This window comes from Ischnura elegans, chromosome 11 (genome assembly GCF_921293095.1).
Source record: "Ischnura elegans chromosome 11, ioIscEleg1.1, whole genome shotgun sequence".
In the NCBI taxonomy this organism is placed as follows: domain Eukaryota; kingdom Metazoa; phylum Arthropoda; class Insecta; order Odonata; family Coenagrionidae; genus Ischnura; species Ischnura elegans.
In genome coordinates, this window is record NC_060256.1 from 58,774,984 (window position 1) to 58,794,182 (window position 19,199).

Here is a 19,199-nt window from a genome sequence, read left to right on the forward strand (position 1 = left end):
GCAATATTTTTACTGTTGCTTTCTGTGACTTCTGAAGTTATGTATCTTCAATCATGAGTGTCGAATTAGTGTTAAAAATTTTACCCCCTCTTTTTAAGATGTCCAGAGATCAAGTCATTCAGCATTGCACTATGACCGATAAATATACATGTATCTCTGTGATAGTTTCCCCACCCTTGCTTTACGTCTTAGGTGGAGTCCACTCCACAGAGAGTGAATTGAATCCAATCACCCGATTTCAGTGGTTGGTACCTTTACCTGGATCAAAGCGAAGTATACTGCAAGTGACCATTTGAGAATTACCTACTCTTAGCCTTAAAGGGGATAGTCCCTAGCATTTCATGTAATTGCCCTTCCAGAATAATCTACCGTAATTTGTCTATTTTGTAAACACTAACTGTGCACGAGAAGATAAAGGTTAAACTTGTCACAGTAAATTGACACGACAGAAAACTCTGGATAGGAATAATAAGTTACATCATTTTCAGGGTGGGCTCGTATATTATAAATATTTCGCAATGAGTAGCCTGCAAGGAGATTTAATTTATCTAATGTTTACCTTAAAGAGATAGAAACATAACGTAGAACTGCACCATAATACTTATGGAGGGGGTCCAGGGTACTGCACAAGACCTCCACTTGGTATGTATCCTTAGAAAACATTCCATTTTTAATAACCGTATCTGACCCACCCCCATTTGTGCCTAGGTGGTCTGGAAATGCCGTCAACGAGTGCTCTTCTTTATGAGCCATGCAGGAACCATTCTAAATTCTCTAAAATATTAGTGATGGAAATTTAAAGACATGGTTGATATCTTTGCGGGCCCTTAAACACAATCAACTAAGGCAAGGGAAAGTTTACAGAGCGTTTCACTGCCCAGTTACTCTGCCCTTTTCTCACCGTGAATTTGCGTCCCGATTTTGAGATTAAGTACATTTTCACAATCAGGAAACTACATAAAATCACGGCTATAGTTATATTTTCGTAGGCAGTTGACACAAACTTAATTTTTAGCAATGAACGATTGAAACATGGATTCAAATTCGCCGCATAGCGTGCCTCTTGCGGGCGTATTATGTGTATTGTTTGGGGCTATCGATAGCAGCGTTACTATTTATTGCGACCGGTGGGAACCAATGGAACCATGGGAGTGGAGAATCCTGTGTAGAGTAGTTATGGTGGAAGTGTATGGAATGACTGGACCCTATGCGGGAGTAGTGTAGAGAACTGCCATCCAGAGGACTCTGTTCGGAACAATTCGTCAGAGTCCTCTGGATTGTTGATAATACACTACACTACATGATCCTATAAGGGAGTAGTGTACAGAAATGGCATACAGAGGACTCTGTCAGGAGTCAGATTATTTTTCGGTTATGCCAAAAAATAACCTAATACACAGGTTAACCGGCGCCTAAAAATAACCGGTTTTTAATCGGTTAACCTAATAAAAAACAGGTTATAAACAGAACCGGTTATTTTTGCCCATCCCTATTCGGAATTGTGAATTGCAACGGCGCTATAGCTATTTTGAGAATTATGCCTTCCGGTGTAATAAAACACGGATTACACCAGTTCTGAATACCGTATTGCACCTGGGTTGCAATACGCAATTGCATCTTCGGGTGTAATATCGGCGAATAGCATGGTGATATTCCACCCAGAATAGCAGCCTAATAGTAATAGCCATTCCATGGATGCTCGCCTTGATTCCCCATTGACGACCTCGCCATTCTCATTCGATAAAGTAAATGATAAAATTACCTCAGGAAAAGTAACATTCGAATGCGAAGGCCAAAACGAAACTTGCAAGAACTTTTGTTAGTCCCAAGATGTAGCCATAAACACTGAATGTTAGCTATCAGAAAACAGCTCTGAATAATGCGATGTAGTTGAGAGTAGCTAAGTAAATAACTCCACCCCAACATTCAACCATTTTTATTCCGTTTTAACTCGTATATTGAGGACTCCAATCATCTCAAACTGGAAAAATATAAATCCCAGCAGTACGGAGATACTGTACAACGAACAAATGGTCCAACACCAAGAACAAATAAGTATATTTATTGTTGGGAGAATAATGACCAAACTCATTTATGGGCACCGAATTCACACACGAGGCTGATATTTAATAGAATAACTTCATATGGAATTATAACTCGGGAAGTTGGCAGTTTCTACACCATCAAATAAGGTTTACACGCTTGCGTAAACGGACGTCTCGCAATGTTCACCTGTAGTCTCACTTTATAAATCGAGCACATGCAGACTCATTCATTACATACTTGCGAATTGTGCTCATTAACGTCACTACATGAGGCACTGGGACTGATGATACAGGCTAAAGCTCTTCTTTCTCCATTTCATCGTTCCTAAATGGAGGGAGGTCAAAAAGTCTAGCGGCTCCTAAACCGGCTAGAGCTAGAAAAAATTACAGACACGTTGGAAACAAGTTAATAATTTTAAAACAGTAACAGACAATAAAGTCATCACAAGCTTTCTTCCCTACCTGTAGCAATGGAAAAGTAAACAAATCTGCCAGTTCTGTATTTTGCTCGTTTGCCATTATACGCCACGTAAAAACCCGCTCCTACTAGACCTAATCCACTAATTATTCGGCAAGACAAGCAATCCCTAGGACGTTGTCTGATTATTTGAGTCATAATTGCTTGTATACTAGATTGAACTCAAATCAACTCCGCCCTCTCCGCCTCCGACTCCGCCGATTGTGCATTGTTTCCTGAGATTGTGCTACTCGCCAGTAGAGGGATGCAATTCCGAAAGGCGCCGAGATCAAAATGCTAATTACGTAGTTAATTCCTCAGAGTAAGGATTGGGGTAGAGGGCGCTTTCAGGCTGCGCAGTAGCAGATTCTGTGGTCAACATGGTTACCACGTGATCGTGGGAAGAAGTGCGGGAATCCTTACTCTTCTTGTGGGAAGAAGTGTGGGCATGAGTGTGGGATGTAAGTGCGGGATCTTGACTACATGCACAGTAGCCAAAGCGCACTCTCCCCCATCCTTACTCTGAGGTTAATTCGCATAATATTTTTCCTTACAAGTATCTCAACTTTATAGTGGACAAAAAAATCTATCCGTAGCTCATAATGCTCTATGGTAATTCATTCCTATTTAATTTCCCAATAAATATGTTTCCACGACATATTTATTGGGAACATAACTCTTGCATCTAACAATGCTCTCGGCGGAACACCAACGTCAAATCCATGTAAAGTGTGTTTAAATGTAAAAAATAGTGCATTAACTGTGTCCAGCTGAAAGGCAACAAACCAATGGCAATCCACCCCTTGCCCCGCTTTCCTCTGCCGTGGATTGGCTACATGCCTTTATTCATGCTGCTGATTCTCCAGAGCTCACCCAGCTTAATGAGGGTGGACATGGACTAGACAGCCAGAAATTTACTTTGTGGGTGCCTTAGTGGTATACAGGTTGCCTAGACTAGTAATATTTTGTCAATATCCACTTAACGGAAAAATCCATAAATTTCATAAAATAAGCTTTCAACTTTGTTTTCACAGTGATGAAATATGATAGTTGAATAAAAATTAAACTATGTTTTTCCACATAAAATATTTATTAGATCACTACCATGGTTTCAACGCAATGCGTCATCCACAGGCCTTATGGCCTCAGAGATATGATAGCCAATTTTGGCTTACAGCAAAATGAATTTATTGAATTAATTTATGAAGTTATTATGGCTTGGTCTTCAAATGCATTTCTTCCCAATATCCACATAACTTTTCAGAAGAGTTTTCAAATTAAGAGCTAGAGTTATTGATACGCTCCTTAAAATTGATACTGGGACTGATATGATGCAATGTAACTGTAACAAAAAACAGTGTGCCAGAGGAGAGGTGCCAATAGGCTAGTGGCCTCCTATGGTGATATATCCTCACGAGGAACCACAACATATTTCCGTAGATGCTGAAGCCCACTACGGCCCCCCTCTCCCTGGAAACTTGTCTTGACTGTTGACGGTGAGGAGGGTATTCAAACCAGCAATAGCAAAAAGCCTTCTCAATCTTATCTTACCTCTTCTATGAGAGTACAATGAGGGATCGGGTTGGTGAGGTGGCTAGAGTGTTGGCTTCCCACCCGGCGGGCTCGGGTTCAAATCCCTGCAGTGGCAGAGAATTTTCAGACTGCTCGATCCCTGCTTGAGTGTTGTGTGGAGGACGTTTCAAGCGCAAAACTCCGTCCGTCGGATGGGACGTTAAGCCGTGGTCCCCTTTGCGCCTTTCGGTAAAGAGCAGGCTAATGCCGACGCCAGGTTTCTCTCCACCCTTCCTTCCATACCTTTCCCTCATGGCGCAAATGACCTCAGCTGTCGGTCGCCTCCTCCAAATACCATACCATACCAAGAGTACAATGCATAGAGATCCTCCAAATTAAAAACTTTTGCAGTAGGATGGATACAATGAGGATTCACTATTTATTTTAAAAATTATGAGTGGACAGGGGCAGTTAATTGATCCTGCCAAGGTGGTATTTTAGGCTCAAGAATAGAGCATTAGGCAGCAAATACAAGTCCAGGACCCTTTGTTAAGTAAATTGGCAAAAGGGTTCCAGGTTCAAACACCGGTGAAGACTATTCAGAATCTTCACAATGCAAGGTGGAACAGAGAATCCCTACAATGAATGCAGAAAATTTGCATCCTATGGTTTGGAAAGGTAAGCTCAACCCTCACCTCAACTCCATTGACCTTTGGACTCACAGGAGAATACATCAGACTTATAGGTATTAATCAGAGTTAAACTATCACAAACATACAAATTCATACCTAAAACCATAACCATGAATAGGTAAAAACCATACGATGGCCAAGAAAGATTTTCCTCGTGCACAAATACCTTCCAATGCTGAATATAGCATTAAATAACATTAAATATATGAAATGAAACAAAAAACATAAGTAACAATAATTTAATAACAAGATAATCATTCAATCTTCGCACAAAATATTCATTAATTTAAAACATGATGAAGGAGGTACATGATGACTTTCCAAAGACTTGCACAGTGTCATAAAATCTGAACCCCCTGCAAAAAAAAAAAATCATTACAACATTACTTCGAATAACTTGTGTAGCAAAAATCAGACGAAAAAGTTAAATGAATATCCAGAAATCATTTAAGCCAGCGGTGCCTAACCTTTTTATCCTCCCGTACCCCTCTATATGTAATAACTAATACTATACCCTCAAAAATGTAACGCACACATTTTACAAATTTCATAATTTCAGTACGGGTAGGCGACACTTTTATTAATAAATAAATATATACTGTAAGTATCACGAAGATGGGACGTGACCTCCTTTTTCCACCTCTCGCCACCCACCACCCACGTGCCGCTGCATTGGCGGTTTGCTTCTCGTCTTATCACCCTTCCTGTCACGCACTCCACTCCACATCTCCTTAGGCGTGAGAACCGTGCAGCATCAGCAGAAGGCAGCCTCTTGGGTGGCCGCGAATGGGGTAATACAGATATCACGCGGAGAGGCGTGCTATGAGAACGGCCGTTGGAGTTGCGTCCACGAAGAGGACGAGAGTGTGTTTGGCGGCTGTAGAGTGCGGATGTGCCCAATAAACCTGCTTTGAGTAATGGAGTTTTTCCTTTTAACTAATCCTGCCTTTCCCTGATGCTATCGATATATTGAACCTTACATCTGGTGTCCGAAGTGGGGATCGATATGTATCAGGGGGCAGTACACGAGACGACCTAAGGCGAGATGGCGAGTCGGGTTAGTTTTGGCGGGCAAGAGGTGGACCTCCAACGGGTGATCGACGACTTCGCAGACAAACTTGAGCAGCTGGGTGCTGAGAACGAGCGTTTGAGAGCCGTCGTCGCCAGGGGAGAAGGGCAGGAGGTCGCTTCACCCGCGAGGGCAAAATTCACCCTCCTAAATTCCATAGAACCCTTCCATGGTCGCCCCGGCGATAACGTCGATGACTACCTCGAGCGAGTCCAGCAGGTGGCGTCCCTGAGCGGATGGAGCGATGGGGAAACGCTCGCCGCCGCGCGGCTACGTCTGGGTGGGGAAGCCGCGGTGTACGAGCGCACGAGATCAGAATGTAAGACGGCGGCCACTTACTCGGCGTGGAAGAACATCATTCTCGACCGCTATCGCTCGAAGAAGACCGCTCGTTTCTACCGAGAGCTCCTAGCAGTCATTCACATGGAGCCGAAGGAGGACATCGAAGAGTTCGCGGATCGAGTCAGGCGGATCAACGCGCGGACGGCGGAAATCGGCGGAACTCCGGAGCAGATGGAGGCGATGAGATACGAGGCTGATCAGCGAGCCTTGGATGCCTTCTTGAGAGGCCTTTCGGGCGAATTGGGCAGGCTATGCTGACTTGCTATGCCCGAGAGTTTCGACGCCGCCGTCGCGACGGCAGTGAGAATCCGGGAGGCTGAGAGGACGCCGCGTAATCCATCGCCAAGTCATCGAGCGTTCCAGGTGACGGCTCGTGAGTGCTACAATTGCGGGCGCACTGGCCATCTCGCCCGTGAGTGTCGCAGCCAACGCCGTGGGAAGTGCTACAGCTGCGGCGTGGAGGGCCATTTTGCTCGTGAGTGCAGGAAGGGGTCATCGAGCCGGGCGGCCAATTTAAACGGCAAAGGGGTCGACCGTCCCGCCGGCACCGACCCCTGGTAAAGGAAGTGCTGATTCCAGCCATCCAGGTGAGTGCGGGAGTGAAGGACTTAGTCGTGCGAGCGGTGGTTGAAGGGAAAATGTGCTCGTTTCTGTTAGACACTGGGGCCCAAGTGTCATTATTAGTGCGGGGATCGTGTAGAGGGAGCGGGATGAAGCCGTCACAATATCGCATCCGAGGCGTCGCGGGGCGGGTGCTGAAAAGTTATGGTGAGAAGTCGGTGTCTTTAGAAATAGGCGGTTATGTTTATCCAATCAATGTGCAAGTAGTTGAAACATTGGGCGGTTTTGAAGGGATTTTGGGGTTAGATTTTCTATGTAAATACGGATGTGTAATCAACCTTCCAGAAAAGGCAATGAAACTAGACGGGCGTGTAATTCCGCTGCACGGGGCTGATGGGGTAGAGAATGATCATTCGGAAAAGACATTTAGTGCGTTCCGGATCACTACGGACCAGGACCATATGGTAATTCTTTCAGATGAGGAGTACATACCGCCGCGGTCTGAAAAAAGGTTTCGAGTGACTGTACCACGCGCGGCGGTAGGGGGCGCAGAAATGGTTGTGATAGAACCCAGATTGATTGAAGTGGAAGGATGTGCCGTTGCCCGGACTCTGAGTAGGGTGGATGACGAAAACCGGGTAATAGTAATGATGTCTAATTGGAGTGACGAGGGAATTAGAATACGTCGAGGTACGACGATTGCCGCAGCAAACGGTGTGGAAATTAGTGAAGTTCCGGAAAGAGCGATTAGACGCGCGGAGAAGGACAAGTCGGGGTGGGATCTCACGGAAAAACTTGCACACCTTTCAGAGTCGGAAAGGAAACCTCTTCAGGAACTAATAGAAAGTTTTCGAGGACTATTTAGTGAAAAGGAATCCATCCCTGTTACTAATCTCGTCGAACATCATATTCCTACTGGCGACGCTCGTCCAATATACCGACGTCCGTATCGGATTCCTTTTCACCAGAAGCCCTTGGTTGAACAATTCATCCAAGAGCAGTTAAGAACTGGGGTAATATCCCCTAGTTCCAGTCCTTGGGCGAGCCCAATTGTTATTGTTCCAAAAAAGTCTACCGATGGAAGGCCGGCGTACCGTTTTTGTGTAGACTTTAGGGCGCTTAATGCTGTCACAATTCCTGACGTGTACCCGCTACCTAACATAGTAGAAACGTTGGATTATTTAGGGGGGTGTCGATATTTCACTACTTTGGATATGACGAGTGGTTATCACCAGATACCCATGGCTAAAGACTCGCAGGAGAAAACCGCGTTTATTGTCGATAGTGGCCTGTATGAGTATAAACGCATGCCGTTCGGCCTTAGGAACGCGCCGGGAAGTTTTCAGCGGATGATGGACGGCGTACTTAGAGGCCTTAAGCCGGAACGTTGTCTCGTTTATTTAGACGATATTATCGTCTTCAGTGACACGGTGGATGATCATGTTGACCGGTTACGCTCTGTTTTCCAGCGGCTAAGTGACGCTGGGTTGTCGTTAAAAATGGAGAAATGCAATTTTGCGGGAAGCAGCGTGAAGTATTTGGGTCATGTGATAAGTGGTGAAGGGGTGCGACCGGATTCAGAAAAAATTCAAGCGGTGCGAGATATTCCAACACCTACGAACGTCCGAGAGCTGCAGTCATTTCTCGGCCTGGCTAACTACTATAGGCGATTTGTAAAGGGATTCGCGTCTATTGCAAAGCCGCTCACAAACCTTCTTAAAAAGGGGAGGGCATTCGAGTGGGACGCTGAATGCGAGGCTGCGTTGAGTCAATTGAAATACTCTCTCACTTCCACCCCTGTGCTGGCATATCCTGATTTTCAGAAACCGTTCACGTTGTCTACCGATGCTAGTAATCACGCCCTCGGCACCGTGTTATCACAAGAGATTGGTGGAGAAGAACATTCCGTCGCCTTTGCATCTCGTAGGCTTAATCAAGCGGAGCAAAATTATTCTGCCACTGAACGAGAATTACTCGCCGTCGTTTGGGCCATAGGATATTTCAGGTGTTACTTATATGGGCGAAAATTTAACATTATCACTGATCATGCTGCCCTTAAATGGTTATTTAGCCTGAAGGATCCTAATAGCCGGTTGATTCGTTGGACATTAAAATTGTCGGAATACGATTACGAGGTGTGCCATAAGCCAGGGAAATTGCATGGGAATGCCGATGGGTTGAGCCGCAAGGTAAGAAAAGTCACTGCAGAGGAGGAACTGAATCTAAAGGAGGCGCAAGAAGCAGACGCAGAGTGCATCGGATGGATCGGGAATAATAAGTTTGAATTTGCGAATGGCTTGCTGTGTCGAATTGAGGAAGGGGTGCACAAAGTAGTTGTTCCTGCTGGTTTGAGGAGGCAAATACTAACGCAGTGTCATGACCATAGGCTCGCTGGGCACATGGGTGTAAATTCCACGAAGTATCGCGTGGGCGGTCAGTATTGGTGGCCGGGCTGGAAGAAAGACTGTACTGATTACGTCAGGGGGTGCGTGTCATGTCTACGTAGGTCGCCATATGGGAAGACAAAGGCGCCATTGCAGCCGCTGCCGGAGGCGGACCGACCATTCCAATTCATTGCACTAGACATCGTGGGGCCGCTCCCAAAAACGGAACGCGGAAATCGTTACATATTATCCATCATAGATCATTTTTCACGGTATTTGGTGATGGCGCCCTTGGGGGATCAAACCGCGGAATCTGTGTCCGTTACTCTGGTGCGCGATTGGATACTTAAGTTCGGTGTCCCGGAAAAAATACTTTCCGATCAGGGTAGTAATTTTACCTCGGAACTCTTCCAGAATGTGTGTCGGTTGTTGGGCATAGAGAAGTTACAAACCTCCCCATTCCACCCCCAATGTAACGGCAGGGTCGAGAGAGTACACCGTACAATAGCTCAGATCATCTCCCACTATGTTAATTGCAAAAACAATGACTGGGATTTGTGGGTAGGTTATGCAGTCTGTGCATACAATTCAAGCTGGCATAGAAGCGTACGTCGTTCCCCTCATGAAGTGATATTCGGGGAAAGACTAAAGACCCCCTTTGAGTGCGTGAAAAACGCCCCTGTTTCCGTGGACGATTTTGTGTCCCAGCTACAAGATAGACTGCAAGTTATTTGGAAAGATTGTAAACGGAATAATCGCAGAGCCCATGAGGAACAATCTAAAGGATTAAAAAACACTAAAAGGGGGAGAAATTATGTCGCGGGTGAGTATGTGTACTTGACGGACCCAGTTCTTAAACCGGGCAAAGTGCAAAAGTTTCATAGCCCCTGGAAAGGACCGTATAGGGTGATAGAAGTACTTTCCCCCTCCAATTTAAAATTGCAGCTTCAGCATAGGACTGTGATCGTACATCAGGATCGAGTGAAACCCCACCCTTGTCATCTTTCGATTCCTCCCCCACCCCACGGAGAAAGACGGCGTGGCAGACCGAGAAAGGCCGTATCCGATAGTGAATGGGAGGAATGCATTGGCGAAATTCCGTTTGCGTGTGCTGATCGAGCGTGCAAAAAGCAAAAGCGAGAAGCTGACTGTGCTTTCCGCCCTGAGGTTTTTAGAAGGGGGAGGGGAAGACCAAGGAAAAATTTACCTTATACGACTAATTCCACATGTCCTCCTCAAGAATCGCCGAATACGCGAATTGAAGCCCCCCCTTCCCAAAGTGAGCCCTCTCCCACCCCTAGTGTTGGTGAAATCCCTCAAGTTTCCCCCCCTGAGTCCACTGTCTCTCGAGCGGAAGCATCAAGCCCAGACTTGAATACGGAGTGTAACGAAGAATCGAGTGTTAACTTGGCGGCCGGCGAAGAAGAGTGTCAACAAACAGTGCGGCATCATCTGGGGGGTGAGCGTGAGATAGGCTGCATTCCTGCGAAGGTCGACACGCCGGCACTTCCGCGGAGACCCCCATATCATCTCCGCCCTCGACCGACACGGCAGGACGTCTCGCCGCCAGCTGGAGAAGACGTCATTGACGAGAAGACGCCCTTACCCTCCCCTGCCCCCCCCGACGAGGTCCCAGTGGGTGTGAGTGGTACCCGTGTCTACGACTTACGGCCGAGACGAGAAAAGTAATTCAAGGGCCAGTGTTTGTCCCGTAGCGTGAAATGTTCAGAGTGTGTGAATGATTTAAAATAAAACCGTTGCCCTTCCCAACCCCCTTGCCCCGAAGTGCTTTTTCGTGGCTGTCAGAGATCCTGAGAAAAGTGACGAAATTTTTATTGTGTATCGCGTAGAGTAAATGAAAGTGAGGAGAAGTGAAGTGAGAAGGAGAAAGACGCGTGAAAGCTTTGAATAATTTGTTTTCTTTCCTATTCTTTCTTTCACGGGGGCGTTTGAATTGTACTTTCATAGTTTGGTTTGTGCTTTTATTGTTGATGTACTGAGTTTGTTGATTTGTGTAATGGTAGAAGTGTAATTATTATTCCACGATGGTTTTGATAATGTTTATTTTTTATTATCTCTCAGAATTAATTTTTGTGTGAACATTATTCCTTGAATGCTATGTTTTTTCTTTTATTTTGGGGACATGATTTACCATTACGGAGTGTTAATTTTTTTTTTCTTCTGTATCGTGTGGGTAATCCCAATTGCTTGGATGTTTTTGGTTCTTTGGTATATAGTGTCACTTATTAAGCATTTTTTCAGTTTCCGGCCATCCCCATTTAATCGGGGGATTAAATTTTGTTTGGAGGGAGGGTGATGTAAGTATCACGAAGATGGGACGTGACCTCCTTTTTCCACCTCTCGCCACCCACCACCCACGTGCCGCTGCATTGGCGGTTTGCTTCTCGTCTTATCACCCTTCCTGTCACGCACTCCACTCCACATCTCCTTAGGCGTGAGAACCGTGCAGCATCAGCAGAAGGCAGCCTCTTGGGTGGCCGCGAATGGGGTAATACAGATATCACGCGGAGAGGCGTGCTATGAGAACGGCCGTTGGAGTTGCGTCCACGAAGAGGACGAGAGTGTGTTTGGCGGCTGTAGAGTGCGGATGTGCCCAATAAACCTGCTTTGAGTAATGGAGTTTTTCCTTTTAACTAATCCTGCCTTTCCCTGATGCTATCGATATATTGAACCTTACATCTTCCCTTATAATATGTGTACAGTGAGTCCTCGTTCTACGTCACCCCGTTTAACGTCATTTCACCATAACGTCACGAAAATTTTAAGACCGTGATTCGTTTATCGCCCCTTTGCTTCGCGATAACGTCACGTATTTTAAATTTCGCTCGAGAAAAAAGACGAATTGGCATGCGTTGCAGGTTGTTTGTTTCGTGGGCGGTAATACGGTCAGTCTATTCAAAGGGTAAAACGGTGTGTATACTGTTAATTGCGAATATGGTTTTGGCAAATTTTAGCATCAGAGACATTTCCACGAAAATTTCCAAGAGAACAATGTTCACAATAATTTTGGTTCCTGTTACTGCGACGATGTTTCAGATATGATGATGCCCAGGCGACGCCCGCTCGCCTCAATTCGCAATTAAAACCATCTCTTCGATTTCATAATCCCAGTTTGCCCGCCCTCGCTCATTTCCGCCATTTTGATTTCGCTCCTGACCGGTCCGAAAAGAAATTCTCGTAGCGAGGGTAGGGTCTATGGACCGATGCTCCGGATCCCCGGTCTGTAGCGTCTGGTACCATTCATTGGACCGCACTCCATAGCGAAGACGATAAGCAAATGCGGGAAGATACAAAAATGGAGAGGGATTCACATCACTGCTGCTATTGTCGTCGATGAAGACAGGAACTCGTATTTATGCCATTGTTTGGCATTCCCACCGTAAACAATGCCCCAGATAAAATTCGCCAAAATTTTTTCGTGTGGGAATTGTGAGGTCTAGGAGCCGATATTCAATTTTTACATTGTTTCTTATGGGATATTATGCTTCGATTAACGTCATTTCGTTTATCGTCACATTTTTCAGGAACGGTAGGTGACGTTAAACGAGGACTCACTGTACATATTTCCTGGTTAAGGGATACATACATAGTTCCTAGAGTCTGCCTTCACCGATTATTTTCGGCGTACGCCCAACTGGATCGCTGCATACTGCCAAGAGGTAAGCATACCACCAGTTGGGAACCGCTGATTTAAGCAAATACCGAGACCATTACCCTTCGTATTACTTAGCAATACATCCTTGAAAGTATGTTTTAAAACCCATAAAGAGCTAAAAAAGCTGCAATTAAGAAATTCAATATAGAATATTTAAAAAATAAAAAGGACACCCAAATTATACGTACCACTCCTGAATTGAGAGATGAATGAAGGATTCGGCATGTCGTACAATGTGAGATACTGTGCTAGCATATTTACATAATCTTCCTTCCCGTCCAACAAACCCGAATAATACTTTCTTGCAAGTTGAATCATGTCTGAAATTATCAAACATAAAAAGTACACTTGAACAGTTTAAATCAATCAAATATTTCATTTCATGTAAAAGTAATATACAAGGCTTGATGGGAAGTCTTAATCTTAGATAAATTGAAAGGATTACAACTTTGAAATTTGCAATAGAAAAATGCATTTGCCCATTACAAATTTTAAAAATTCATACAGTAAGTAAGGCATCTGAATGACAATGAGGAACTAAAGGTACCAACCATATCTCAAATATAGCCATCATTTTTGCAAGAAATTTTTAGTAGAAGAAAGACTCAAATAAGAAGACAGATTAAAGTAGGAAAGTACACTTTAAATCTTTACTTTTAAAGAGCCAGCTAAGCCAATCTATCCACCTAAAAGGTAAGTGTGGACATTCCATGGGCAACTTTCTTTCCTCAGTGATTTTTAATTAATATTGAAATATATAATTTAATATTTCTCTGAAGAAAATAAGTAAACATGGGTGAAATTTCACATGAAAAGAAAGATATCAGCTGAAAACAAAAAAAAAAGAAAAAGAGCAAAGAGGAGGAGACTATGACATACATTGGACAAGGAAATCAAAAGCTTGAAGAGGTGAAAGAGTTCTGCTACCTAGGGAGTCGAGTAACCAGCAATGTCCGGATTAAGAAGGAAATATGTGGTAGAATAGCACCTTTCATAAAAAGAAAATATAATTAAGACATGCCTGCTGCACCTGCTCCCAGCGGGCTTCACCCGCTCTTTTCAATGCAGGTCCACAGAGGGATAGGCGCGTTTCTAATTTTAAAATGTAGAAAAAAAAGGCAGGGACTTATGAACAAATTTAATTGGAATGTTCATGTAAAAATTGAGGTCAGAGGACCTCTTTAAACACAACATTGGAAGTAATTACACTATCCTCTGTTAAACGCACATGATGACTCATGCTTACATATCAACAGGAGACTTGAGCGTGGAATCAGCCGCATTTTGATAAAAGTTATGTAAAGAATGCGAGATATTGTTGCAAATGAACAAATGTATTAGTTTGTGCGCCGTTAACGTCAGGAATATTTACCGGTTTTTGTTTTTTTTTGTTTTTTTTTATTATTTAAAAACCGATTTTAGGAAACAATAGCAATATTTAGGAAGTAAGATATGCCATCGCATGTTCTCTGATAAATTCTGTGCATTTTGGTACCTCATTTGTAGAGTTTGGTTGCGTATAAGTTGAGAAAAAAGTATCTATACAGTAGAAATAATATGGAAGATGGAGAATGAAAGCATAGAAGTTAGAAAACAATTCATCAGAGGCTATTTATGAAGCATGTTTCACTGAGAGTGAGGCATGAAAGTTGATAGCAGCGGTGAAGTGAAGAGTGGAAGCATGCACCAAAGCATGGTGCTATCGAAGAAAGATGAAGATAAAGTGGATCAAGCAAGTACGCAATGGCTATGTACTAAGAAGGGTGACAGAAAAGAGAAGTCTTTCAAAAACCCTTAGAAGAAGATGGCACCACTTAATCGGCCATGAAGTATGATGGTCTGATGAAGACAACCATCAAAAGTCAAATAGATATGAAGAACACAGGGTTCTCACTCTAAGTACATTACAAATTACGGTTTTTTCCAGGTTTTCACGGTCTAAATGTCATCAAATTCACGGTTTGTAGATAGGGCATTTTAGGCAGAAATATTGATCACTTAACCCCTTGGTTGGGGGCAGAAATTTCCTTATCTTTCACCTGGTGGGGAGCAAATCCACCGATTCTCGGAGATGCCGTTTTCGAAAAAAAATTTATAGTAAAGCTATTGCACAAAAATGACAATATACTTAAAATATATTGGTATAGAACCTCTCACAAAGCAAAAAACATGCAATGATGCATAAAGAATGAATATTCACGCCTTCTCCGCATAACATTGCGACGCGACGGCACGTGCGACTATAGTCGCGCTCCCCACATGGGGAGCGGAGTCCGCTTGCGACTATAGTCGCGCTCCCCACATGGGGAGCGGAGTCCGCTTGCGACTATAGTCGCTCTCCCCAGTTAAGGGGTTAACAATCATCGGCCGCACGTTAACTATAAGTGTAACAAACGCGACAGGTGCCTTGAATGCAAACGCAGCAATGAAAGTGCTATCTCTCATGACGTCACCTATAGTCAGCAAAATTCAGGTCCGGCTAAAAGAGTGTGAGTGGGAAAATGAACAGAGCAGGGTGGCAGGGAAGTGAAGAAGTGCCTGATTTTTGCCAGGATTAACGTCTTCCAATCGCAGGCTTAAGATCAATGTGCTGTCATAGCTCACACGGACCAATTGATAGTTGCGCTTTCGAATACACGTGTGCAGGTAAATGCGTGGACATTGCCTGCACGTGAATGACCTTGAAACATGATTGAAATATCGTTTTTTTTTTTTTTTTTTAACCCGTCTATCGTTGTTCTACAATCAAGTTTGAGAGATTATCAAGGTTTCATGACGAAATTCACGGCTATTTCCAGGTTTTTTCACGGTAGACGAAATTCACGGCTTATTCACGGTTTTAAGGTTTTCACGGTTGGATGGGAACCCTGAGAGCAGCTAAGGGCCGCCATGAATGAGTTACAAAGGACAAGTTATGGGGACATGAATGGCAGAAATACGGGGTCACGTACCCACCCCCAGACTGTTAAAAAATATGCAAGATTTTTAATACGGTCCCATTATCATTGCGTTCGTTTCGTATCACAAGGTATCCATGTGCCACCCCCAGAAAGAAATCCTGGATCCGCCCCTGCACAGATCTATGTATTGTTCACATGTGATGATGACTAAGAATAAGAAGTAAGAATCATAAAAACTACTTTCCACACATGTTTCCACCAATTTTAACTAAGTTCCAAATAAAATCACACAAATTAGGTACTTGAAAAATCTCTGGTAATCTCAGAATACACCAGGATAGAGGCTAGCATTGGAAGGAATAGCTTAAGCTAAAAGCTATAAAAACTAAAGTTTTGATAAAACATAAACTGGCATTCATACCTTTTTCACAGTCATAAAATATTTTGTCAACTTTACACTTTACAGTGAGTGTTAGCTGACGGCTGACAAGAGGCACTTTATCCTTCATTGGTTTTTTACTCAATCCGTGAGCAAAAAGTAATTTCAACTGCCAGGTAAGCATTGCATTTCCATCAAACCTCAAACTTTGCAGTGCCTACCAAGATAAAAAGAAAAAAAAATATTAAATAATAATAACAATCATTACATTGGAAATAAAATATGTCACTTGATGATAAGTCTACAAAGAAGGACAATGAAATATCACATTATTCCACACCAGTTTCAAGTCCTCAAAGAGTTGGGGGAGACGAAGGGATTGATGGTAGCCATGGAACTTTCTTAAATGGGGTCATTCACTCGCACCCAAAATTTCAAATCATTAACAGAATTTGGTAGATGGAAGGGAAAGATAAATTATATCAAAAATAAAGTCTTCCTCGTTCAGCCTTTTCTCTCATAAATTTAAGAGCCCAAAAGATTTAAAAACTTTATTAGGTGAGGAAACTTTTACTAAACCACATAAGTAAAAACTAGAACACGACCCAGATTTCAACGTCTTAGCATCATCATCAGATGGTTGACCACCACCTGATGTGGTTTGTCATTTCTAGTTTTTATTTTTTTGGTTTAGTAAAAGTTTCCTCACCTAATAAAATATATGACGGAGTACCACAAAGTTTTCCAAGATCTTGTTTTATTCTTAAGCGCAAAAGATACCGTTTCAGGTGAGCACGTGATGTCATTGTTTTGTGTTTTGGTTAATTTACTTGATCAGGAAGAACTTCACTGAGGGAAGGAATTGCTAGCAAGAGTGTAGGCAACAATGAACCACATGTGGCCAAGACCAAGGAGTGTCAGGGTTGTAGTAATACAATAGGCATGAGTTCATCATGTCTTCAATTTATCTCCAAAAAGGATTAAGGCTGTCCATTTTTCACAGTACAGTGCAACCTCGATATAACGACACCCCACGGTGCACTAAAAAACACTCGCTATAGCGAATTGTCGCTTTACCGGAGGTGGAGCAAATAATAGCCAATATACCTGTTGCGAACAGATATACAGGAACAGGAGTGGTGCGGCGACAGATAAACATCTATCCGATAAACGTAAGCATAAATCCAGACGAAAGGCGATGTTTTTTTGCATCACTAAATTTCCTTACTCAAATAACGACTAACTATTCAAACAATTTATAAGCGCCACACTGAATAAAAATCATTTAAAGCATTGTTTCGTCAATCATTATATTTATCGAACGAGAGTTTACCACATAAATTTGAGACTGAGCACTCCATTAACTTCATTTCTAACAGATCGCTAGCAGTTACAGAGGTTAAGGAGTCTTGATGAAAGTCTTCCGGCGGTGAAACCCTCGCTATGGCGAGAGCCAACGCCGAAAGGGTCTCGTAAAAACGAATTTTTTAACACGCTTATTATAGGGTCAATTGACGGTACATCGGCTATCTCTCGTAATAGCGGGGGTGTCACTACAGCCCGTACTCGCTTTAACGAGGTTCCACTGTAAATAGCTGGAGAAATTGGTGCCTGATCGAAAAACAGAAAAATATGGGTCCTTTTACTTTGCAAAATCTATAACAATCTCAAATTAAAGAAAATTGATGAATAGGTACAAAGTCAAAGGGCACAACCTTCTAAAAAACATCCATTTTTTTATGCCATAAATTCTTGGAATTCCCTTACCGCTAGTGTTAGAAATACCTTCAAAATATGCATGAGTGCTCAAAAACAACATATGCATTGTCGAGGTAAACAAATCGCTGCTACAAAGCAATCAGAAATCGTAGGTAAAGAACTGCCAGCATCTTATCCATGGTGTGGCACCTTTCCTCACTTTAAACCAATTTCTCACCATAAAAAACATGATCCACAGCTGAAGGAAGAACGGCTTGTCCAGGGTGACTTGCTCGTAAACTATGCTCGCCATGAACTGCATCAACTTTAGCTCCTCCTCCTCCCTAGCCCCATTGAATGTCACAGATGACTGGTTCCAGTAATTGCCACCAAACTTTTGCCCTTTGAAGAAAAACTGATTTCCCTGCCTCAGGAAATACTGAACAAATGTAATGATCGATGGGTCTGATGTGAATGAAAATATTGACTCTGGCTGGAAAGTAAAGGAACAAAAAAGAACATTGCATCATTTCATGCACTTTAAAATTATACATTAATTGATGACCTCTCATTGTTAGGGTATTAAACTCATAACAAAGTAAACTTATACAATATCTTCCTAAGAAAGATCCTCATCACACTTGTATCAAGTTAAGTACAACCTTGATTTTTCCTCAATCGGATTACTGCCATCTTCATTATTACAATATGACTGCTGAGCTTGATGCACAACTAAAAGAGCAATCGACAGTTGGGCTCCCTTTATTTTTAATGTTAAGATTTCTGATTATAACACCCAATATAAAAAGGAATTGGGGAGGATACATACATCTAAAACACAGAAATATTTCTTGATAGTATTTATTTTCAACATGATAAAAAAACAAGAGATGAGGCTATTTTCTTGATTGTCTCAGTACTCCCACGTCCCAAAACCCTTTTCAAATAACAAGGATCCGAAATTTGATACACTATCATCCCACTCAACAGATCACAACCCTCCAAAAATATTACGTAGTTACTGCCACAAAGTTTTTAGAATTCCTTTCTTGCTGTTACATATTAGAAATATATTTGTACTTTCAAAATATGTAACAGTGTAAAATACTGATTTAAACATAGGTAATACTAATACTAAATATGTACTATAATAAAATATGACCAAATCTTTGAATTTCTGCCCCATATAAAGGTTAAATACTGGTTTACGGCACCCACGAGCTCACTCAAGCAGTTATGGCCACTAATTCATTTCCAAATTCCTCATAAGACTTTCAGCTATCAACTGTAAATAACAGTAAGTAACAGTAGTAAAATAAACAGTTACTCACAGGTATCGACCAGCAATTTGTTGTGTTTGATGTAAGGGTTTGAGCAAGCAGGCTTTGAAAACCGTACGGATCTTCTGTGTATGATAGACATCCGGCTTTCTGTTGAACGTACAGCCCTTGCATATTCTTCAGCATACTCCTAGAATAAAGCAA

At 42.7% G+C, this 19,199-nt stretch overlaps 1 protein-coding gene and 1 long non-coding RNA gene across 2 annotated transcripts in view; both read right to left on the reverse strand.

Moving 5' to 3' along the window:
- Positions 1–1,921: 1,921 nt before the first annotated feature.
- LOC124167800 lies at positions 1,922–2,791 on the reverse strand. The gene is made up of 2 exons (XR_006866763.1): positions 2,508–2,791; positions 1,922–2,419 (listed from the first exon to the last, which is right to left on the reverse strand). It is a non-coding gene; the product is annotated as an uncharacterized LOC124167800 (long non-coding RNA).
- A 2,140-nt stretch (positions 2,792–4,931) lies between these two features.
- The window catches only part of LOC124167725 (anaphase-promoting complex subunit 1), a 72,944-nt gene continuing 58,676 nt past the window's right edge, over positions 4,932–19,199 (reverse strand). Inside the window, exons 32-36 of the mRNA XM_046545734.1 lie at positions 19,047–19,185; positions 17,954–18,208; positions 16,060–16,234; positions 12,927–13,058; positions 4,932–5,062 (exon numbers count right to left, since the gene is read on the reverse strand). Coding sequence (XP_046401690.1) covers positions 4,965–5,062; positions 12,927–13,058; positions 16,060–16,234; positions 17,954–18,208; positions 19,047–19,185 — 799 coding nt within the window. The 3' untranslated portion in view covers positions 4,932–4,964. The remainder of the gene's footprint in view (positions 5,063–12,926; positions 13,059–16,059; positions 16,235–17,953; positions 18,209–19,046; positions 19,186–19,199) is intronic.